This window comes from Cyprinus carpio, chromosome A15 (assembly GCF_018340385.1).
Source record: "Cyprinus carpio isolate SPL01 chromosome A15, ASM1834038v1, whole genome shotgun sequence".
Classification (NCBI taxonomy): Eukaryota; Metazoa; Chordata; class Actinopteri; order Cypriniformes; family Cyprinidae; genus Cyprinus; species Cyprinus carpio.
In genome coordinates, this window is record NC_056586.1 from 13,895,864 (window position 1) to 13,920,006 (window position 24,143).

Genomic DNA, 24,143 nt, shown 5'->3' on the forward strand with positions numbered 1-24,143 from the left:
TGTGTTGAGTTATGCCTACCGTACGATCCCCTGCCAGCCATCTTGTGGAACTGCTGCCAGGTGAGGGGGCCCTGGACTCCCCAAGAGCGCACAGACCTCTTCTTCTGGATGGTGTCCTGCAGGACAGGCTGCAGTGACAGCAGCATCCTCAGCACATCCTGAGAGAACAGCATGCTCATATCGAAAGCTGCAAGAACACAGAGACAGTAGTGTTTTACAAACACACCAGATTTAGATTTAAACAGATTCACTGCTTAACACATTTAGCTTGAGCAGGGCTCCAGATTCATTCTTCCCACTGGTCGCTCTTTTGCGAACTAACTTTCTCAGTTGGTTGCACGAGCACATGATTTGGTTGCAATATTTTTTATTTATTTATTTTTTAGAGCTAAAACGTGGGATTAATCAATGCATGCTGATTAACTTTTATCATAGTTTAAGTGGTTAACATTCAACCCGTTCTTTTTATCTGTAGTATTATTTGTGATTTGAATTTTGTGAACGGTAGTTCCTCTTTTGCTATGTTATAAGTCGGGCTTCAGGTTCGAATTTGCGATCTTGTTGTCATGTTTTACAAGAAAAGATAATTGTCTGTTTTGCTTACATAAATATACACACCTTTCACTTTTTAAGACTAAAACAAAAGATGGTTTCAATGTTATTCTTAATTAAAAAGCACAACAACAATAAAACTGTAGGGTACAAATGACAAACTAGCTTACAAAACGTTTATTAACAAAAATGAATAAAATGAGGTTTGACAAATAAATTACAGAATGTTAAGCAAACACTGAGGAATCAAATAAAAAATAAAAAATAAAAGAGTGCCTCCATAGCGTAACGTTAGGTAAACAGCAAAGATAACAAGCTTTACAAAATGAAAACAAAAATAAAAGTAAAACTAAACTTGCTGTCGGTGACACGTTCACCTTCTCTGGTTTAAGAAGCGGTCTTTTACTTTACTTTAGCTTGAAAACCATCCATCGTTTCTTCAATAATCAATGATCATTTCACCCTTTTCTTGCAAACGACTGCTAAGCTCACATTCTATTCTGCCTTCATCCAATCAACAACCAGTGGACTGAACCAAATCCTGCCCTAATTTTTTTTATTTTCCAATGATCTGTTTCTTTTGGATGTACGTCACAAATACAGAACAAATGATCTGTTGCTACTTCAAATTCAGTGTGACTTTAAACTGGTCTTTGATTCCAAAATCAAATCAAAATTAATCCTATTTAGATTAATACATTCCTGGACTTAATGTAAATGTATTCATGTTATTTCAAAGAAAATATTGCAACAGCTCCCCCATAAATAAATTAATGAATACACAAAAAAATTAAATATGAACAATTAACAAAAAATCCAACAACTGAACAACTCCAAGTCCTTTTTATTCAATTCTACTCTCCAACCACCATAGAAAACACTTTTCACAAACTAATTAATTACTGATGGAAACAAAATCATCTCTAGATATCCCGTTTTATTCCAAAATGGGTCACATTATGTCAGTAAATTGGACTGTAAACTCATGTTTCATGTTGACTTTAAGACCTGACTCGAATTACATGCTTAGTTCTGACTCAAAGATGTAGTGTGCTCAAAACAAGTTAATGTTTTGAACTAATAATAATAATAATAATAATAATAATAATAATAATAAGATATTTTTCCATTAAATATGAATTAAAATCCAACAATCTCAAAGCCGAAACCACTGTGGTGCAGTTGGGCTTGGGTTGTGTAGCAGACCTCTACAGCAGTGGTAGACTCAAAGACCCCCCTTTGTCCAACACAATATTCAAGTCTATTTCTGGTATTTATGCTGTAATTTTGAAAAAGCTGCTTATTTTCAAACTTTTTTAAATAAGAGAACCTGAGGGTACAGATATTAAATGAATGAACCACAATTCATTTTGTGACTTTAGAAGTTAAAAACAACAATTACTGAATTACTAAATTTCAGTTTACATCTTGTGTTTTGCGTTTAAGCATTCATACTAGAGTTAAATTGTTTAAATATATTGCTAATTTATTCAATTCTTTTTAGTCCTCTTGTGGCCTCCTGGTGGGTGCTGGCTTTCTGGTTTTGAACCACTGTTAAAAACCTTGCACTGAATGAACAGTGTAAAAATAAAAGAAGAAGAACAACAAAAAAATCTCACCGTTGCGTTTGGCCCAGTGGTGTAAAGAGGAGCTCTTGATCAGCATCTCATCGACTTTTCCCCCAGACATGTTGTCCATGAACTGTCTGCCATGCTCCAGAGCCAAGTAGCAATCACTGTAATAGTCCCTCTCCTCCAGGCGCAAGGGGGTCTTGAGACTGGTGCTGGGATGTTCTGGCCTGATGATGGGGGAGAAGGGGTTAGTGCACAGGTCCTGCAGCAAGAGGATTAGATCATCCGGGACCTGCTCTTTAAGGGCCGCCCCTATCTGAAGGGAGGCTGCGCGTACAGCTTCAAAGTGCTTCTCAGTCTCCCGTCCAGCATCTGAACCCCTTCCCATGATGTCCAGCTCATCCTCCAGAAAGAGGCCGGCCCCGTTTCCATAGCGACGGTTCATGACCGCGCTAAAACCGCAAGAGCAGGGGTCCATGCTTGAGTACTGAGAGTCCATGTTGGGATCGCTGATGTAGACGCCCACATCTGCCCCCGTAATGTTCATGTTGCAGACACAGATGCAACAGCTGTCAAAGTTGCAGTCCTTGAAGAGGTTCATGACCGATTCTGAGAGGATGAGGGTGACGTATAGGCTGTGAGCTTCCGGGATGGAGGGCACGGTGGCCGGCTCCACTGAATTTAAAGGTCGGCAGGTGGAGGGTGTAGAGGCGGGAGAATAGAGGTCAGAGTTCTCGTATTTCAGTGAGCCCTGGACGCTGGCAGGGCCTCTGGGGGTGCGTGGGGTCCGGGGTGTCCGTGGCGTTGGGGCGGAGATTCGAGGGGTGGCAGGGGAGGGCAGGATGCCAGCGCCGCAATTGCTGGGCGGGGCGCTGTTGGACATAAAGGTGTTGTGTGTCTGAGGGGTGCAGCTCTGGTCCTGCTCAACTGCACTTCCTACACTAGGGATGTTGCTGTTGAAGAAGAAGAGAAAGTGTCAGATATAGCGACTAAAATATCAAACCAACTGGCATTTCAAGCCAAACGTGTGACAGAAATAAGACTGTTTGGTTTAAAATGATAAAACATAGTTGGCTGATTTCTGCTTGTCACATAGTGGGATCTTTAGTCATCTCCTCAAATCCTCATCAAGTCAATTCAATTCAGGGAGACATGATCCAATTCCAAAACGATTCCTGATTCACGGTTTAAATTATTTAAAGTGATTCACTGCCAAAATCTGTGTAAAGATTCAGCATAAAAGCCTTTTAAAAAGCATAAAAGCATCTTATGTCTGCTCTGTCTCTTATGCTCCCCAAGGCTGCATTTTTTTGATAAATAAAAATATAGTAAAACGGTAATAATGTGAAATATTATTACAAATAAAATAACTTAAAATAAAATATGAAAAACATTACATATATATATGTACAGTATATGTATATATATGACAGTGAATCAATGTCTTCTCTTTCTCTTACAGTTTAAGTGAAAGTTCACCTGTTGTTACTCTGTGGGAACTCACCTGTGGGAACGAACTTCATAAATTCACTAAGATCACCTTGGGAACAGTTCATAAGTTATTGCAAAATAGCATTTAGTTTTGAATAAGGTGTTCAGAAGTGGCAGAAAAACATCTCAGCATTAAAACAGATGCAGGTACACGTTCTAAAACTTGAGTGTGCTTGCCATCAATGCTCTGGACACATTACTCAATTAAGGCTGCACTATCATTAATACTGAATTGCTATTTTGGGCTGGCAGCTGCTTGGACCACAAACAGCAGAGAAGAGTGTTATGTGCTTGTTAAAAACTTGACCCACTTACATCAACCACCACCTGCTCAATATGCATCCTCCCAAGTAAGGTAAATCAATCAATTAAAAGCCTTTTAGGCTTCCATACATGCCAACAAGCCAATGAAAGCTTGAATTGCTCAATGTCTCATTAAAGGTTTGTTTGTTACAAAATAACAATCAACCCTGTGTAACACTAAAATCTGCTAGGGAGGAAGAAAAATCCCTCATTTCTGGGCTGTTGCACCTGTCCTTGTTGAGGAAGGTCATGGCTGCCATCGGATGAAGCATCTCCAGTTTGCTGACTGTCCAGCTGGGCCGGTACACACACTCTTCTGGAAGCTTGATGGGAAGCAGACAATGGCTGGGCAGCATCTTCAGAGGGGCGTAAAGGGAGCAGCCGATGAGCGCTTGACAGGACTCTTGCTTAAACACGTAGGAGAAGTCCTGAAAATACAATTAAGAAACAGTCTTGCATCACAAAATGCCTCTTCATGAAAATATTCCTGGGAATTGGCAGCAGTAATTAAGTACTACCTTAATCTCTGAGGGTTTGGGGCTGCAGAAACCCTCCTCCACCTCCATCTTGAAATGCCCGCTGATGGCCCCATCCAGAAGAGAGAGGCCAGCCCCTGACTCTGTATTCCCCATGTTTATAGGAGAGTAGCCCATGATGATGTGCTGCTCCAGTGATGGAGGGGTTGGGAACATCTGGTGCAGGTCTGCAGAATCTAGATCAATAAACACACACAATGAAGGAACAGAATTTTGGCACTATAAATAGAAAATAGGTAACAGATGCTTGCCATTAACGTCTCAGTCTGTGATGACTTGTACAGCACTAAAACGGTTTTAGTTTGAGAAAACATGTAGCTCTTGGATTCTGTAGCTCTTAGTAGGAGCCCATGTAATGACTTTTCTAGAATTGCACAGATATTAAAATCCTATACCATTTCATAATAAAAAACAAAAACATAAAAAGCAAATTTGAGGAAACAAATGTTACGAGCAGTGTTATTTTACTATTATTTATTAAGTTTTAGTAACTTAGTTATATTAACTTTAGTACTCTTAAGAACTAAAATTAACATTAAAATGAAAGAAATTGTACTTTAGTTTTATTTTTAATAAATTTAGTACCTTAACATCAACATTTTATCAGTTAGTTGCCAAAGCAACTCATTTTTGTTTTTATGTTTAAGTTTTTTATGTTTCAGTCTTCTAATATTTCTATTCTATTTTATTTCAATTAATGAAAATTTTAATAGGTATTTTTCAAGTTAATTTAAGCATCACAACATTATAATGTACAATTTTTTTTTTTTTTTTTAAGATTTGCTGAAGATTACAATTAATTTACTGTTCTGGAGGTTATTTCTAGAGGTTACTGTTTTTAAAAATAAACTTAAAATGAAATTAGCTAAAAAATGAACTTGAACAATATCAGATACCAATTATTATTTTTTTATTTAATCTTTAAATATACTTTTAAAATATATTTAAAAAACAAATGTGTGATAATAAATAAATATATTTTTAAAAATATCACTCTAATATCAGCCGATAACCAATGCGGTACAAGTATATATAAAGCATTTCTACAGATTTAACAGCATAATGTAAAAAATTCCTACTCTCTCTACGGATAATATGAACTTCAATGAACACATTTTAAACCAAACTGCTCACACACTTCCAATAACAGTTATTATAACAAATGCATCAGTAATGATGCAGATTCAGCAGGGGTCATGAATTGAGGCACATACAAGGCAGGGGGTCTGGCGCTGCAGGTTTTGGTTCTTTCCTACCAAATTTTCCCTCTGTTACACCAGCAGCTCTCCTGGATCCAGGCTGTTTGGAGTAAGACAAAGAAAGGCTCACTTTAATTGCTCTACTGTTCTCCTAGTTCAGCAAATACAGAATTTTATGATCACCTACAAGTTTTTATAATGAGGCAGGACATCCAGCAACAAAGCTGTCTCTAATGGCACTTTTCCACTACGTGGTACGACTCGGCTCGGTTTGCGTTTCCACTACAGTTTAGTATCGTTTTAGAGAGGGTGGGATTATTCTCATAGTTGCACCGCCTCTACTTCTGTGACTCCTAAAAAACTTTTTCATCCCGCATCGCCCGATATCAATGAGAGGAACGTCTGTACTTCCTCAACAGACAATGAAACAGCCACTTTTTGGTCGTTAAAAAAAGGTGCGCTCGTTCAAACCAGTTGCGTTCGATCCTTCGCTGGCTGTGCGGATTTAAATCTAGTAGTTCTGTTGTGTTTGTGTCGCAAGTTCAGTGATGCAGGTAATGACAATTCTCTCCGGCCAATCAGTGATCAGCAGAGTTTACACGTCACGTTTTGGTCACGCTACGGTTCACTTGGAACCTCAACCGAGGTGGTGCTAAAAAAATACCAGGTACTGTACCCAGTGGAAAACCACCCAAAAGTGAACTGTACCGAGCCGTACCATGCTTTGGAAAAGCGCCATAATTTGCCTTCAATATGAATATCACTGTATCCAACAGATTCATTACTGCTGGAGCTTCACAAAGCATGATTCATATCAAAAAGTTATAGAAAACAGTTCATTATGATGCTACGCTTTGTTTAAATTAGGACAGCTAGCCTTCTAACTATCCACTTCACAGTTAGCTGGTGAGTTCATAAGGGTACTAACCGTCAGGTCATCCTCGTCAGAGTTAAAGAGGTTGTCCAGGTCATTAATGGACACAACCAGATCTGTCTCATGAATCAAGCTGGTGGTAGGAAGTGGTTTACTGCCACCTGACCCCTGGGCATCTGTGTGAAAAGGTGTGTTCAAGATGACCCTCAGAAACATTTTCAGAAACAATGAAAAAGTTTTTATCAATTTAAGTGTAAGGAAATAATACTCACCATCAGAAGATGGCAAACTGCCATCATCCCTCTAAAGGCAAAATAAATAAATAAGACTTCTCACTTTGAGAAACATGATATCACAACATTTTTCTAAGAAAATCACTGTCTGACCTTATTTTTCTTCCCAGGCTCCCTCTCGGCTCCTGGTTTTTTGTCTTTATCAGAGAAAGTAAACTCCTCGTCTCCTTCCACAAAAGCATAAGGATCAGATTCATGCTCCTGGTCTCCATCGCACTCAGCTGCAGAGAGATACTGTTTTTTCTTTTGCTCGTACATCTTCACCAGCTCTTCCGACACTTTCAGAGGCCTTTTGGAAGAGGACATAAACCTGCAAAAAAACACCCCACACTATGTTACACCTCTAACTGGAAGAAAGTAATACTGAATAACCAATCAGTTACACCAATACTACTTTGACATTTATTTGTTTGTATTTACCATGATGGATAGCTAAATAAATTAACACCCAGGAGAAAATGAGACACTTAAATATTAGTAGTACTAAAAGATTTATACAGACACATCACTGTAGTTTTTTTAAGAAATTAGTACTTTGTTACCTTAAAGTGTTAATTAAATTTTTTTAATATATTTGTAATTTAAAAAAAAAATACATTTTAAAATCATAAACATGCTTATTATTATATTTTTATTATAATATTCCATATATCAATTAAATATATTTTATATAATAATATAAATAATAATGGTCATAAACCTGTCCTATAGCCTGCCATAGCCACTAAATCAAAACATCAAGTGTGTAGCAAAAACCTGAGGCTAAACTTTCCAGAGACGCTGACATAGTCAGTGGTCATTTTTTCAGCAGCTGTAGACTATTTATCTGTTCCAGCAAAACATTATTAGGTCACACAGAGTGCACCAGAAAATTGGGCCAGGAACAGGGTCCAATTCAACTTATCTGCCTCTGCAATCAACTAACAACCCAGCAAAGCTGCCTGATGTTACTGACAACCACTGAAGCAAAATTACTTACAAAAGGGCCAAAGAAATGTTCTTTATGGAGGCGTAACTTGCCTTACAGTCTGTAATTAAGATGTTAAAAAGCTAACCTATTCTCAGGCATGTTAGAAAAGCTTCCTTTTTCAAACAGGTAAGGACATGTTTTGAACAGCAATTCAATTTTATTTTTTACAAGGATCCATTCTGCCTGCCAAAAGAAAACTGTTGGTATTCAGTTCAACAAGCCAAATGACTTTTCAATCACACTTCTCAAAGTTGAAGAGGTGTTCCTGTGGTTCAGTGGTAGAGCATTCTTCAAAAGGTCGTGGGTTCAATTCCCAGGGAACACACATACTGATAAAAAAACAATGTATAGCCTGAATGCACTCTAAGTCGCTTTGGATAAAAGCGTCTGCTAAGTGCATAAATGTAAATGAAAATGTGTTGGTATTTAGTGTCACAATATCACTATTTAGTGCACAAGGCTACTCACTCTGTAACTGACACAACACCATCCTGGCCTCCGGCTCTGTTACCATCCTCGAATAGTGTGACCACAGGAAGCTGAGGTGTTTGGAAATCTGCATTCTTCCTACCAGGCACCCTAAAGTACCTCCAGGGGTTATGTGTTGTGTCCTCGTTGGGGTTTATGGCGGAGCCAATGTACACGGTGGCTTCTAGGGACTCTGGGTATGGAGGTGGGCAGGGTAAAGGCATTGGGTCTAATGGAGAATCATCTGGGGGTTTCTGGGGTACTAGGCAGGGCTCAGAGGAAGGAGGATAGAAGTGTTGGTGCAAGGGTGAGGAGGAAGTCTTTAGGCCGTCGGCAGTCTCCTCTCCGCGCTCACAAGGGTGCGGGCTGAGCGGCGGGGGCTGAGGAGAGCCAGCCATCTCATCAGTTGAGCTGTGCAGCATTGGGGTCTTGCTGGAGGTGACGTCAGCGTGGTGGAGGCTGGGGTAGCGGCTGTCCTCGTGGCCCTGCAGACACAGCCTGTGAACACCATCTCCCTGCTCCAAGTTGGGCTGTTCTTCACACAGTGAGCTGCGGTGGTGGAAGGGCGTCTGTGGCCTCTTTTGCTGCTTGTCTCCTTTCTCCAGCTTCTCCGCCATCTTGTGTTTGGTAGAGGGCTGAGGAGGTTGGCCAGCAGATGGAGGATGCCCTGGGGTGCTACATGCCCGCTGTTTCTGGTTCTTAAACCTGGAATGAAAAGTGAAAGCTCAGTGTCATCAGCAGGCTTTCATTCATTAATTTTAGTTAATTACATGTCATTTGTTGCAAATGTGCAGCTTGAGAATACCTTGAGCAACTGCACTGTGACCTTTGAGACGACTCCACAAAGTCCCAAACAGAAGCTTTGTCCGTTTCTTCCTCGCAAACTCCATTAGACATGGTTGAAAACTTTCTCCTGGAAAAATAAACCATACCAAACACCTGAAGTTGCTTTGTTCTTACACAATAAATTTCCCATTGCCAGGTAATTTGCTCTGGCTGATCAGTTAAGCTGTAGCTTTTATAATCATACTTGTTCTGGGCTCGGTTAATATTGCACTCCTGCCAGACTCGCTCCACCATTTGGCTGGCTAGCCGGCGGGGGATCTTGCCTCCGTGATGACTGCTGCTGTCCACATTAAAGGCGCCTGACATAGCTGAGAGTTTCACCCATTTCTGGGCAGGCTGAGAAACTGCAATAGAGGGGGGAAAAATCATTATAACTAAATGTTTTGACAGCAACAGAGAATCCAATGCTTTGACGCTGAACTTTTTGAAAAAATTTGAATTTTCGAATCTTGCCGATATTCGACTGATAGTCGAATCGTGTTTGAGGGCGGGTACAAAATACATTACCAAGAGTCAAGTCAGACATTCGACAGCCATAATTACTGACATTAAAACACATTATGCTGACAAAAATACATTAAATTAATAGTCACATAATTAAACAATTACAATTATAGAAAATGCTACGTTTTTTACAATACATAATATTTTTTTCTTCTGCATCTAAAATGTCAGTTAATGCTGTAGTAAGAAAAAAAAATATATATAAATCAATCACATAACATAACGTTTCCATTAACTCAACCCCAAATGGAGGGAAAACAAATTACTTGTGTAGAAGTAAAGTTCAACTTTTTAACTTTTAACTTTTTAATTTAGATTTATTAATTTTTTTTTTCATTTATTCACAATAACTGAGAATGTAGTAATGGTACCTGCTTGAGCCTCCTCTGGTGAAGTGGGAGGAGTCAGAGTGACTGAAGAGATGCCAGTATCTCCATGGACCATGTGACTGTGCTGACCTCCTGAGTAAGAGCCCGAGGAGGTGGAAGAGCTCACTGTAGCCATGACTGGGATGTCTGACTGGGCCACCAGCACCAGGCTGGCTGGGTACACCATCCTCACCCCAGCTGTGCAACATAAATGATTACTTGCACCTGTACTTCACATTAATTGAGATTATGTTGAACTCTCAATATGTACGGCTGACTTACCAACAACAACCTCAACAGCAGCCAAGGAATCATCCTCCCAGTCGAGGTCATCCATCTTGTCATCTGTGACCTCCTTGGTGTTGGGGCCTATGGGATAGAACTGCTTCCATTCTTCAATCAACTTCTGGGTCGGTGGATCTGACAGCTTGAAGGACTGGCCCGTCAGAGTCCCACTCAAACCATATGGAGAGAGGACCACTGGAGGAAAACAAGCAGTCTGTCAGTAACAAACAGTACTGTCTCAATGTAATTGCAAGTGTGATACTTCCTGGTAATATCTCTATTCACTTTGTGGTTACCTGAGAACACGAGAATGCTTAGGGCCACAAAGAAAGCCATAAAACGAAAATCATGAGCTCTGTCAATAATTCAGTTCACACTAGATCTGAAACAGGACAATAAATAAAGAGCAAAGGTATTTCCTTTCTGAAGTGTATTATGAAACATGGCATTAGATGTTAACATATGTCTCGTAATTATTATCTATATATCTATGTTATATTAATATCAATAAGATACTATTATACTTTTAATCATATTTAGAATTTGTTTTGTATTTTCCATTCTGATTTTAATTTTTCAAGTTTTAGTAATGTTGTTGTGTTTTTGTAGTTTAAGTTTTTATTTCAATGTCTCTATCTATTTTTATTTCTCTCTCTCTCTCTCTCTCTCTCTCTATCTATCTATCTATCTATCTATCTATCTATCTATCTATCTATCTATCTATCTATCTATCTATCTATCTATCTATCTATCTATATATATATATACACACACATACATACATACATATATATACATACACACATATTTTAATTTTATTTAAATTTCATACATCAAGTTAAACTAGGTTAAAATGAGAAATGTTTTTGATATTTTATTTCAGTTAACATTTATTTCAAATAACAATTTTTATGGTTTTAATTTTAGTTTTCTATATTAACCCTGATATATACTAAATATATTTAAAATAATTTTTAAAACCATTATATATTTTCCCTATGATTGTTAGATGCATAAAATATTAAAAGAACTTCATTATTAACCTCTTTCCTGAAACTTTTGATCAATTTAAGGCGTCCTTGCAGGATAAAAGTATTCATTTCGTAAAAGTGTATAATATATTTACGAACATGAATTGCAGTTTGCAGCTCCTTTAAAGCAAAGGAAACTGACTGGAGCACAAACAGTTGCATTATCTCCACTCCTCCTCCTACAACTTCCGAAGCTTTTCTCACCTACAAATACACATTATTCAAAACTGTGGTGAGATCTGACCTGTGCTGATACAGGGAGTTTCATGACACTTTAACACAAAACAAACACAAAAGGCAAGTCAAAACTTGGCGTGTTTCAACATGTGTACGAGTAATACAAATTTTCACAACGCAAGAATGTTCATATATGTTTATATTAGTCTAATTAAGCATATCGTTAGAAGCAAGAAATATAGTCATGTTGCAGTCATAGTAAAAAGAGCAAATTTTTTCAATATGAAGGAATAATAGGAATGAGTGCACTTGGCATTCGACATTATTGCTTTTGCAAATACATCTAACAGGAGTCTAGCATAAGCATCAGTTGCCCTTTGGGAGATGGTTAATGAACTAACACAAGCCAGACAAGTGAGCACAAGCCCTGTGAACGAGCTCTGCCAGAGTCAATCTTCAGCCATTACAGTGAGAACAACTGGGATAAAAAACAAAACAAAAATAAAATTAAATCAATCAATCTGTGACTGCTAACCACTTAGAATGGAGAAAAACAAGCTTCAGATAAAGAGGTTTGTCATCAACTCTTAAAAACAAGGACTCTTCCATTAAACAAATATTTTACTCTAAGCCCTATGAGAACTGTGGAATGACCTGAAACCATTTTGGCAGCATGTTATCAACACATCAGAACTTAATTTGTATTTAACCTGGAATATTGCTTTAAAAAGCATCAGCATTTCCAAAGGTGAATTAATGACTGACATTGATCCCACATAGGACAACAGGTTGAGAAGAAACACAGATGCATCTTGTTCAGGGTAAAGCATACTGTTGCAAGCAGTAATGTAAGACACAAGGTTGTGAACTCAGCACCTTGGAGGGAACGGTGGTGATGTAACAAAGTTGAAAGCCAGAGAAGTACTGAATCTGGAAAACACCTCATCAGGGCCACAGTGGGGCTACACTGAGATAATGACTATCACAAGAGAAGCAGCGTCTCAGAGGTGTTAACATATTGTAGGCCTTCCATTACTGTGCCCTTGAGCAGAAGAGAAAACATGTGTTTGCCACCAGTCTGACTGCTGAGGCAACGACAAACCACAAAAAAGACAACAGAACAAAGGGGAGGGCCTGTCATCTCTTGAGTTTCAACACTCAAGTGTAAAATTCCCTCTCATGTCTACTGTCATTATGTGCTTCACACTGAGTGTTAAACTTTCCGCTTTTGTATACAACTGTGTGACTTAATGTGAGTCAATAAAAAAAATAAAATCAACAAATGAGTTTAATAGCATTATTTTCACATAGACACTAGGGATGTGTCACGATTTTCGAATATTCGATTAGTCGATTTAATTACAAAATATCGATTAGATGTGGACCGTGCCCAAATGCATCTGACCTCCAAAGCCCGGTTACAACTCACTGGCCGCTTTGTAGGCTATTTATAAAACAAACAAACTTGAATTTAACAAACATAAAATATTCCAATCAGATTTCTGAATTAAATTAATAAAGGATCGAAACAAAATATGAGCACTGGACATGCTCATTTTTTTAAATAAAAATATGAAATAGGTTATTGTTATAAATACAGATGTTAAAATGAATGTTCACATAATTGCCGTCATTCAGGCTGGTCACAATATGTTTTAGCGCGTACTGTGTTTTAAGAATGATATTCTGTTTTAGCGCATAATGTGTTTTAAGCCTAATATTCATGGCTGATTTAATCTGTTCTAATCTTAATTAATCTGTAAACTTTTTTCAAAATGCTATTAATGTTCATGCTCATTTTTAAAATAGAAATGTCCTAGGCTCCTACAGCCTTGTGAGCAGTTGATAATCGATGGACTGGTTTGTTAATAAGTGCCGTCATTCGGTTATGGTATATTAATATGTTTCAGCAATCATACAACCATCAGTTGGCTTGGGTTAGGATAGACTATTCTCTAATGAATTAAACAGTTTGTTATCATACAGATTGAAAGCCTGAATAGTCTCTCTATTCTAGAACATTTATTTGATCAAAAATTCAGAAAAAAAAACAATAGTATTGTGAAATATTATTAAAATTTAAAATAACTTCTCTATTTTTAAATTTTATTTAAAATGTAACTGATTTCCAGCAGTCATTACACCAGTCTTCAGTGTTACATGATCCTTCAGAAATCATTCTAATCATTCTTTTTCTGGATTCTTTGATTAATAGAAAGTTCAAAAGTACAGCACTTATTTGAAATAGAAATCTTTTATAACATTATAAAATGGCTGCAGTTATGCAACCACTTTTAATCAATGCAATGCATCCTTGAATAAAAGTATTAATTTCTTTAAAATAATCTTACTGACCACAAATCTACTGATAAATGTAATTCATCCTTGAATAAAACTATTGATTTAATTAAAAAAAAATGTTCTTACTGACTCCAAACCTTTAAATGGTAGCGTATATTATACTAATATTATAATGTGCAGCATGAAAAAAAAATTATATTTGAGATTTGCTCAAGATTACATTAAACAAATTATTAGTGTAACTTTAAGTGAGATACAGATCATGGCAAAGGTAACCTAAAGTAAGAACAGATGAAATAAGCATGCAAAATTAAATATAGAGTATCAACCAAATAAAATAAATAAATAAATCTTTTGTGAACCAACATGGCATGATTTTTGTGTGAAATATCAATCACACAGCCTTTGCATGTCCTGAGGTTGAGACTACAACAGCATGACATAAAAAATTCAAGACACAACATACACACAGATCAGATCAGTCACCTGATCAGTAATACTCCTACCTTGAACCGAGCTGCTGCTCTGCTGGGCCAAACTCAGGTGCTCCTCACTCAACAGATAGACAGGCTGGTGTTGGTTAATCTCCACGCTGGTGCACACGTTACTGTCTCCATGTACGAAGAACGTGAAGGAGCAGGACAGGTGCTCACTGCAAAGGAATAAGAACAAATGGAGGATTACTCGAGGGTCTGGAGTTTACAGCCCGAGAGAAAGTAGCACACTTCCTGGAGGTCTCTGGGAATGGTTTGTGGACAGTTGAGGTCTTTACAGTGTGTTTACAGGCTTAGTGCCTTGAGAGCTACAGTTAGTGAATAAACCTTTGTGACACTGTCACACAGGACACGTTTTAATGGTTTTATATATATTTGAGTTTTATGGCTTTACATGATGTCTTTACATGATTTCATTGCTCTTAATTGTTTAAAGGTGCTTTCACACTTAGTTCGATTGCCTGGTCCGAACCTGAGTTCTATTCTACTCTATTCTAGTTCAAGCCCGTCAGGAAATTCAGAAACACACATTCTCATCAAATAATACGTCATTATTAGTGGTTCATTTCCATGATTTGGTACGATTGTGACCACACCTTTTCGGGTACGGTTTGTGCAAGTGCACCTGTTTTATAAACATAATTGGACTGTAAAGTAGTGGTCGACTGATATATCGCCAAGGACGATATAGCGGCCGATATTTGACATTTTTCAAATATCGGCATCGGTCGATAAGTTTTTCTGCTTGGCCGATGTGTTTGAGGCGGGACTTTTATTTTGACGGTGCTGAGAGCGGCAGCACAGCTGACATTATCCCTCTTGTTTACTGTCGTTGTTAATAGTTCTGTCTAATATGATAGAAGTCTGTCTAATAATCAGATAGAACAGTTAAAGTAATTAATGTATACAAAAAGTATTATAACAATTGCTGTTATATTATTAGTAACAGAAAGGCAAACATTATAATACTTTCTCGTTTGCCGTCAGCATTAGGCAAATAGGCATTTATATCATTTTACTAGGGGTGGATCAGTTCAACTTTTTCACGGTTCGGTTTGTATCACAGTTTTAGAGTCACAGTTTCAGTATGGTTCGGTACGTGCTGTGTTTATGGAAAAATTATACCATCAAATAAAAATAAAGAAAATAAGAATATTCTATCTTACTACAAGCAAAAGTACAAATAGATACAAAAGAGTAAAGATACAAATAAAATAAACTGCGACTTTCAGGTTTTTTTTTTTTAGGTAGGTCTAGTATTAGTTTTTAGGTACAGAAATTGAATAAAGTAATCAAATGTAATACAGAATTGCATATTTGACTGTATAAATTAAAGATTAATCTTTATCCAAGTTACAAAAGCTATCCAATCAAAAGCATTGAGTGATTTATTTGTTGTTGCTGTTCGATTAATATTAAGATGATCAAATGCACTGATACAGTACGTTCAGCAGGCTATGTCTGCTATAGGATACTTACCAAGACGGACATTTTGACATAACTTTTGTGTGAATTTGTCCATTCAAACACAATACTTTTTAGAGAGAGCTTAATATTTGCTTGTGTTCTGAGATGTGTGCAATACTTCAGAGAGAGCTTAATATTTGTCTGTGTTCCGTGATGCGGGTTTGCATGCTTCTGATGAGCGAATGCACAAATATTTTCACTGCTCGCACGAGCTCGCGTCCTCTGGCTCTTAAATGTTTAAACTGGCAAAACTTAAATGAGTTTAGTTTCACCACAGAAATCAACGTGTGCTGTTTAGGTCTCGCCTGTTTGTCCACGTTTTTTTACCCTCATCGCTGTAGCTGTAATGTACTGGGAAGCCAGAATGCACATCCATCAACAGAAACATACATTAGCCAAACCCTGTTATTCATAAGAAACCATATTACAGGTGCGTTGTCAGATTTAAGTTAAACCACGGTCCTAGCGCGTGCCGAACCGTGTGTGGAGAACCGAACGGTTCAATTTTTTTTTGTTCTCTGTGTGACGGTCGGCCGTGTGTATTGAATGCTTTAAACCTTAAACTTGTGATTCCAAATTATGCATTTGCACACTGCCATATTCATGTCATTTTCTCTGTGTGCTGTATGTAGAATGAGTGTTACCCTGACTTTATTTGAAAAATATGATTCCCAATCCATACAAACTTCCAAGAATACTGAGTGCCCTGTTGGTTAAAGTGTTTACTTCCTTTTTATTTATATTTTTATTAAATATTTATTTGTGAAAAATACTTTGTCATCTTAAGTAGAAGTATGTTTATTTTACACATTTATTTTTTAATCCATTGTCAAATGATATTGTAAATAGTAAATACACCACTGGTTTTCACTTCACAACTGTCGCCTGTCATCTTTTTAAACACTCAAACTCACATAGTATAATATGACCCCATTTAAAACTATGTAAACTATGTAGGGCTGAACGTTACACATTGACTAGGAGTACTATGAAAAGGTTACTACGCGAGTATCCTATTACAAGTTCAGAGACTTCAACTTTGGGGTTTTATAAAGTGTTGAATTAAACTCGCTTTGTAGCACACATTCTCAAAGTTAACAACCCAACACCTGTGAGTGTGACCCGCAGGCTAGAGTAAACAGCTGTTACAATGTAACCAGACGTGCAGATGATGAGTGATCAAATTCACACATTCAGGAAATATCAGCTGAACCCACAGTTTTTTTTTTGTTTTGTTTTTTCACGAAGCCTTAATTCTGAAGAAATTTTATATAGATTAAAAGAATGAATCATAATATTACAAACTTGCATTTGATAAAGCAAAAATCTGAAATGCTTTTATAAGGGAATAAACTATGCAATGCTTCACAGCAAATAACAATCATGTCAATTTTGTTATTTGCAATGCTTCATGGAAGTGGGCAGCTGCTGATGAGCTCTTCTGTCACCATTTCTGTTTCCATGGTAAGAGAAACTTCTTTGATAGGTGAAATTTCTGCTCAGGATGCTTTTATTTATAATATTGAAATCATACTGACTTGTGGTTTCTTTAGAAGCTTTAAAGTCAGTTTGTATTGGAAATACACCCTGTGTAACTCCAAATGCACGTTATTGATCTTATTGAGAAAAACTCATCCACGCATTTCATTTTTTTTTTTTTTTTTTTGGACCTTGTAAATTTTAAATTAAAATGCTAAGTTAATCTCACAGTGAAATGACAGCCTTTTCACTGGCAACATATGCTGGACTTCTCCAATCATTTAGTCCACTTAAGATTCAGCCCCCTTCTTACAACTGACTTCAAGCTTGCATGCACACCTGCCTACATCCAATCGACAACTTTTTTTTCCTTTTGCAAAAATTTGTTTCACTTAGATGTGTCATAATATGAAAGAAAAGATCTGTCACTAATTCAAATACATCAGAACACGAATCTGAGCCCATGGTTGGTCTATACTGAAAGAGTAATACATTATGATAAAAATTCTAAGTCATTGTTTTAGTTCTGTTGCAAATGTTTTATACTACAGACATATAATGTTCTCTTTAATGGCAATTACAATTTGACTTTCTAGACCTTTACAGTGGCAGCTCTCTCTTTGCATGCCTGAACACTGTAGCCCATTCTCATTCAGAAAAACCAATGCAGAGAACCAGAACTTCCTGCCTTTAAGCCAACAGTGCAATGCTCTCACTGGAGGGATCGAGTGATGACCCCTGGTGACACTAGAGGGTACAGTGCCAACATCACCCTGTGCAATACCAGTGACGTATGAGAGGAAAAAAAAGAGAAAGAGAGAAATGGGGAACCCTGCATTCCTCAAACGTCTGTTGAGCACTCTTAGTCAAATGCCACAAGCAAACCACTACAAACCTCAAACTACAAACATGGCACTTCAAAGCATGTACACTGCCCTATGCACTGCCGTTAAAAAGCATGATGTGAGTATGATTTAAAAAAAAAACTTGTTGGCAATGATGCAACTAAATTGATTAAACGTTACAGTAAGTCATTTATAATATTACAAAACATTCAAATAAATGCTGTTCTTTTGAACTTTCTATTCAAAAAATATTGAAAAAAATCATGTTTTTTCAGTACTGTTTATCAGTATTGATCATAAGAAATGTTTCTTGAGCAGCAAATCAGCATATTAGAATGAGTAATATTCAGCTTTGCCATTACAGAATTTGTTTACTATGATATATTAAATATATTAAAATAGAAATAATAGATATTAAATTGTAAACGGTAACACTAAACAGTAGTGTATATATTTAGAGCTCAATGTGACCTAACAGCATTCAAGCTCACCTGTCTGCCTTATGAGAAAAAAAAAAAAAAAACAAAGCACCAGAAATGCTCAGCCATGAGTATCACTGCTCATTAGGAAGAACTCTGGATGTCTGACATCTTTTCAAGTTTAGGCAGAGCTGAACAAGTGAAAGTGAAATGGTGGTTCCTGTTGACCTACCTAGTGTGAAACCGCATAGTCAGTGTTTTGTGAGAAGAGTAAGCTCTTCATTAAAACTTAGACAGAGGAAGCAGCCACACTTTCCAGCTCTTGCATCCTTAACTGACACGGAGTGCACAGTGCGCACAGCCACAGCAGGAAGCCGTAGCCTCCCACCCACAGACACACCACAACACCTCTTCCCCAGAAGGAGCCAATGACATTATACAAATGAGACAGACAATTAGATGGACCGCACCTTTTGCCCCTCCCTACATTATTCGAATGTTTCACTTAAGACAGGCACTTCATTAAGATGACGTCAAGCTCTGGTGCAAACAAACAGAATCCCTGGCTTCCAGAGCAGGAGCTCTTCCTCACACAAGAATGCCAACAGCCTGATGTCACTCGTCTGCTGCGACAAACAATGAGGATCATGCTGTTAAATGCCGCAGCTTACGGCATGCATCCGCATCGCTGGGCATTAAAACACACCAGGTTATCACCAAAACGTAAACAAGGCGCACAGTGGTCACAGTTTCAATCTTCAGTTTGCACGACTTCTCTTTTACCTTTTGTTGATGGGCTTCTCATCCTTCTCGTAGGGTTTGACAAACCACTTGCCGATACGAACAAAGGATCGGTTCATGAGGCAGCACTCCAGCAGGTTATGGATGGCTTTGAAGAGCAGCGTTCGGCACTCGTAGGTCAGGCCGCTCTCCCACGAACCGTCCTCATTACCTTGAGACACAGAGGACACATCAGTACTCTATTATATCCACATGCTCAACTGCTGCTGGCCTAGTTAAGAGCCTTTACATCACTTTTGAGTTAATCATAAAGCACAGGGCAAAAACAGATGGATACTTTGGAAGACCACACATATTGCAATTTCAGGCCAGTAGTCAGTTTTGATTTTATGTGTCTGAAAAAGAAAGAAAAAAAAAACACTACCATTCAAACATTTGCAGTCAGAAAGTTTTTTTTAAATAATAGAAATTAACAACTTTTAAAAAATCTAACCAACCCAAAACTATTGAATAGTAGTATATTTATAATTTAACTTTATGTTAGATTTTAAATTTGCTTTATTTTTTATTGGCAAAAAATAAAGTCTCAGAGTCTCACTGCAGACATACTAAAATCCTTGAATAGTTTTGCTTTGACGCAACTGCAATGAATGCAGTTAGCAAACTTCAACAACTGCAATATCAATAACCAGTCTATGACTAATGTCTGGAAAAACACCTCCAGGTTAACTACCAATTTTGCTATAAAAAAAAATCAGCATCAAGCCCCGTTTAACCTCTGACAAGAAAAATGTCATCTCTGACTACACATATTTCTAATTGTGTATGCACATGTTACAGTTTGGAAGATGTGTCAGTTTAACAACCAAGCAGACATACATGATAAGTCATGGTGGACGAGCTCGGCAAAGTTGGGGTCGTCTCCCCACCAAAAGATCCAGAGCTCCCGCCGGCCCGGGGTCTGGTGCCTCCGCCACACGCTCAGCACGTCTGCCTTCAGGCAGCGACTGAAGCTGCACAGGATGGGGTCCTCCTCCGTCACCGGGAAGAGGATGGGGGACGAAGTGGGGCCCTGCCATACAAAACACTTCCATTTGATCCCAGTGAGGTCAGCCTAAAGGCAAAGAGAGAAGGAGAATGTGTGTGAAGGCTCAGCAACCAGTGATAAAGTGACACCTCCACTAGGATTAATAGGCATGCATATGCAAAAACACAGCCAAAATGGCAATTTGATTGCGCAACTTTGATAAATGTAGACGTGCAATTAGTTTTTCTGTGACTAATGCAAGATGACGCCATCTAACCATTAAACGTCGTGAATCAACACGTAGGCCTATTTGAAATTCACTGTCAACATTAAGCTCTGAAAAACTTTGACTTTTGCTTAACTTTCTCATCACTTTGATAAGTATCTGAAAACTTTTCTCATATGCATCATTTGCTTGTCCAAGATTCATCCGACAATTTAGAGTACATTTCATGTCTATTGAAGACAATTAAATTTTTTTAACAAATTTTCTTCACAAAAAACATTATAATCTTGAAATTGCTTTGATGTCCCATAAATTACATCTTTCGCAGTAAGTGGACCTTGAATTTAAAGTAGCATTCATATTTAAAGTAACTTATTCTTTATTTAAGATTAACTGTATTCACGTGGTTAACAAGTACACTGAGCAACTAGCAGATATTGTACACTGATTCAATTACATTAACTGAAACCAGCAGTAATTTTGCTGAGAAAGCATACTGATTTTGCACTTTTTTTGTGAAATGTAGCCTCAATTATAGAATAAGCCCCAAACAAAGATGAGATGACATGTCCACTCATAATCTGCATTAAAGATCACTTCAATCAAGTTCACAGTCTGACCTGGATTAGTGTAGAAATACAAGTAGTTTATCCAACATGTCCATAAAAATATGAGATTTTGGTGCAAGAAGGAAGTGAAATAAGGCCAGACAGACAGGAAGCTTATCATGAATACTTGGCTCTTGTTTACAGATCACTCTACAACCTCAAATTGAAGAAACTAACGCAGGTGTATATAGGAAAATTAGACTTCTATTACCACACAATACATTTACAAAGTTCAGCAAGCATTACTAGTACATAACCAAGCAGATAATTAGACTAGGCCATAACAGACAGAGACAAAACAAGGACCACAAACAAAGCTAAACAGCTTTATAATCTCTCCTTTCTTGACAAAGTTCACACATACGGTCTTATCAGGAGCGATACAACGTGACATGAAGAGTTATTTCTCCAGCGGACTGATCACAGTACATTAGAACTTTTAATTATTAAAGGTTTTCTGAAATGTTATGTTTAAATATGCAAAAGAGACGTTATCTAATTAAATATGCACTAATATGCATATATTTCCAGAACAGAAACCTAAACATTCAATTAAGACTCCTTTCATTCTGTTGACATATTAAAGGTTTTTACAACGGGATTTTTTTTTATTACTCCATAAATCAGAAAATACAGTCAACAGCCAGAAATATATATATATATATATATACACCATGTTTAGGAATAAAATGTTATATAAATCTGACAAATGACACATAAACAAACCACTAACTGTTTTGTGCCACTATTTTAATTTTTCCATGTATATATATATATATATATATATATTTTTAAAACTTATTACAATTAAATTTGACACAAAACGTCATGATGAAAAACAGCTGACTGAAAAAAAGCATTCAAAAACAATATCTGCTATATAAAGTTTTCTCATTTTGTTCTAAATGTCTGTTGTAACAGTAGGCGGTTTTGATATCTCTTTTTATCACTTCATAAATCAGAAATCACATTCAACAGCTAGAAAACATATAAAAACACATTTTCACCATGTTTTTAGTAATTAAATTATATAAAAACCAGATGAGCGATACATAAACAAACAAACAAACTCTGTGAAAACCTTCAAAATACAGATAAGGAAAAAAAAAGCAAACTTTGATATAAGTAAGTACTACTGAAGTGGAGGTTTCTGACTCAGTAAAGAAGAGAAAAAACTCATTTTGAGAAAATAATATATTACAGTTGAAATCTACAAGCGCGGATAGAAAAGTCTATTTTGGACGTTTTCTTTTCACTTACACGAAAGAAGACATGTTATAAAAGCAAACTAGCCTATAATCTCAAATTATTATCCAGTGCATGAAAACAAACAACGGTAGTGTGCTGGATTTGTCTGTTGATATTGTTCAACATCGCTTTCCCTCTAAAGCTGTTTTTCTACTTAAGAGTTACTTCATGCCAACAACTTGCAGCTTGTTCCAGCCAGTTAACGTTAGTTCAGCAAGTGTTTACCAACGTTAGCAAACACGACCTAAATAACACAACAAAGCCGTATCTCGAGCGCCAACCTCTGTTTACACAACACAAACAAACACCTGAATGTCTAATAAATATTTACAAACCGGCAGCGGCAGCGGTTTAGTTCGTATTAAGATCAACAGGCCTCTGTTTGTTTGATTGACTGGCCGGCTAAAAATGGCTTCTGGCCCTCAGTCAGTTGATCTCTTACCAGACAGAAGAGATTGGAGTGGCAGTCCTCCAGGCTCGCCCCGTTGGGTACAAAACAAGAACTCATCATCAAAGCGCAGTCCGGCGGGCCATCCTCTCTTTCAGATCCCAGGAACAGATAATGCGATGATGGGGTTTGGACAGGGTCTCTCGGACACAATCAGCAGGACGGCTTCGCGTCCAGCGAGCTAATTAGCTTAGCTCCGCTATGACTCCGCTAGAGGTTAGTCACTTACCAGGAAAAATTGCGCTAAAAACTCCCTGCGCGCATTTACCATGATCCGCGGTGAGATATTGTTCACCCCCGAGATTTGTTACATCAAATAATATGTGATTTCAGCAGTCCGAGGGGGTAGGGAGCGAATTCAGCCCTCCCCCTTTAGCTTAGCATAGCATCAGGCTAAGCTAAGCGAGGCAGCAACAAACAGTTCAAGCCAGAAGAATTCAGCTTCAGATTTTACTAAAAATCACTCGCTGCTTTCTAGGTCTTCACCGGACTGTCGTCAACGGCCATTCACGGGAAAGCTGACGATGGAAGTCAAAGGTTCTGGTTAAAAAGTACAGTTAAAAGAGGCAAGTCTGTGCTGTGCTCAGCTGTGTCTCACTGGTTTGTTTGAATACATTGGTCGCATCCTTTAATGGCGGCCACAGGGACACAACTCTACTAAGTTTTTATTCTGTGTACTCTACTCTACACTCCACTCTACTCTACTCTACTCTACTCGGCTCCGATTGGCAGCGCTGCGACTCGATAGAAAGAGGAAAGAGTCGATGCTGCATTCCTCAAAGCTCCAAAAGAGTTGACTCCCCAATAGAGCTGTCACCTGCTTTTAGGGAGATTTTCGATCTTTTAGATGGGACCCCATCCTAAAACATAAAACGCATCTGTATAGTTAATTGTATAAAGGTCCAAGTTGTACTTTGAAAAAAATATTATTCTAAATTTGATTATTATTTTACAAAAATTACTTTATGTGGAATGTGTAGTTTCTATTGTTACATTTTTACTTTTTTAAATTTATAATACTGTACTTTTATATGTTATTTATTTATCTATTTTTTATTTAGAATTTTGTTTTATTATTAATCATCAATTATATTATTATTATTTATGTATCACAATCTATAATGAAATCATATATATTATATTTGTATAATAGAGTCATAATATCATGATTATATCTAGATATTTTCTTTTTTTTTATGTTTATGATTTTTTAAATTTTTTATTAATTTTATTATTGTATATTTTTGAATGTAAATAGGAATTAATGGTAAGTGTAAATTGGTTTTTTGAAGATAATTTCCTTTCGCCATTTCAAAATTAATATTTCTGTAATGTTAATTAAGTTTGATTAATATAACTAAGATTTATATAA

The 24,143-nt window shown here is 37.2% G+C and overlaps 1 protein-coding gene across 2 annotated transcripts in view; it reads right to left on the minus strand.

The window, feature by feature from the left end:
* LOC109088010 (mediator of RNA polymerase II transcription subunit 13-like) overlaps positions 1-22,898 on the minus strand; it is a 31,051-nt gene extending 8,153 nt beyond the window's left edge. The window contains exons 1-17 of one of the 2 annotated variants that reach the window (XM_042771084.1): positions 22,766-22,898; positions 20,094-20,328; positions 19,257-19,425; positions 14,276-14,421; positions 10,258-10,455; positions 9,979-10,173; positions 9,288-9,447; positions 9,063-9,170; positions 8,258-8,962; positions 6,913-7,129; positions 6,799-6,829; positions 6,581-6,702; positions 5,710-5,752; positions 4,436-4,629; positions 4,146-4,345; positions 2,172-3,076; positions 20-187 (exon numbers count right to left, since the gene is read on the minus strand). In XM_042771084.1, coding sequence (XP_042627018.1) covers positions 20-187; positions 2,172-3,076; positions 4,146-4,345; positions 4,436-4,629; positions 5,710-5,752; positions 6,581-6,702; positions 6,799-6,829; positions 6,913-7,129; positions 8,258-8,962; positions 9,063-9,170; positions 9,288-9,447; positions 9,979-10,173; positions 10,258-10,455; positions 14,276-14,421; positions 19,257-19,425; positions 20,094-20,328; positions 22,766-22,834 — 3,865 coding nt within the window. In that variant the 5' untranslated portion in view covers positions 22,835-22,898. Of the gene's footprint in view, positions 1-19; positions 188-2,171; positions 3,077-4,145; positions 4,346-4,435; positions 4,630-5,667; positions 5,753-6,580; positions 6,703-6,798; positions 6,830-6,912; positions 7,130-8,257; positions 8,963-9,062; positions 9,171-9,287; positions 9,448-9,978; positions 10,174-10,257; positions 10,456-14,275; positions 14,422-19,256; positions 19,426-20,093; positions 20,329-22,765 lie in introns of both variants that reach the window. The other variant, XM_042771083.1, reaches the window with a different exon arrangement.
* Positions 22,899-24,143: the final 1,245 nt, after the last annotated feature.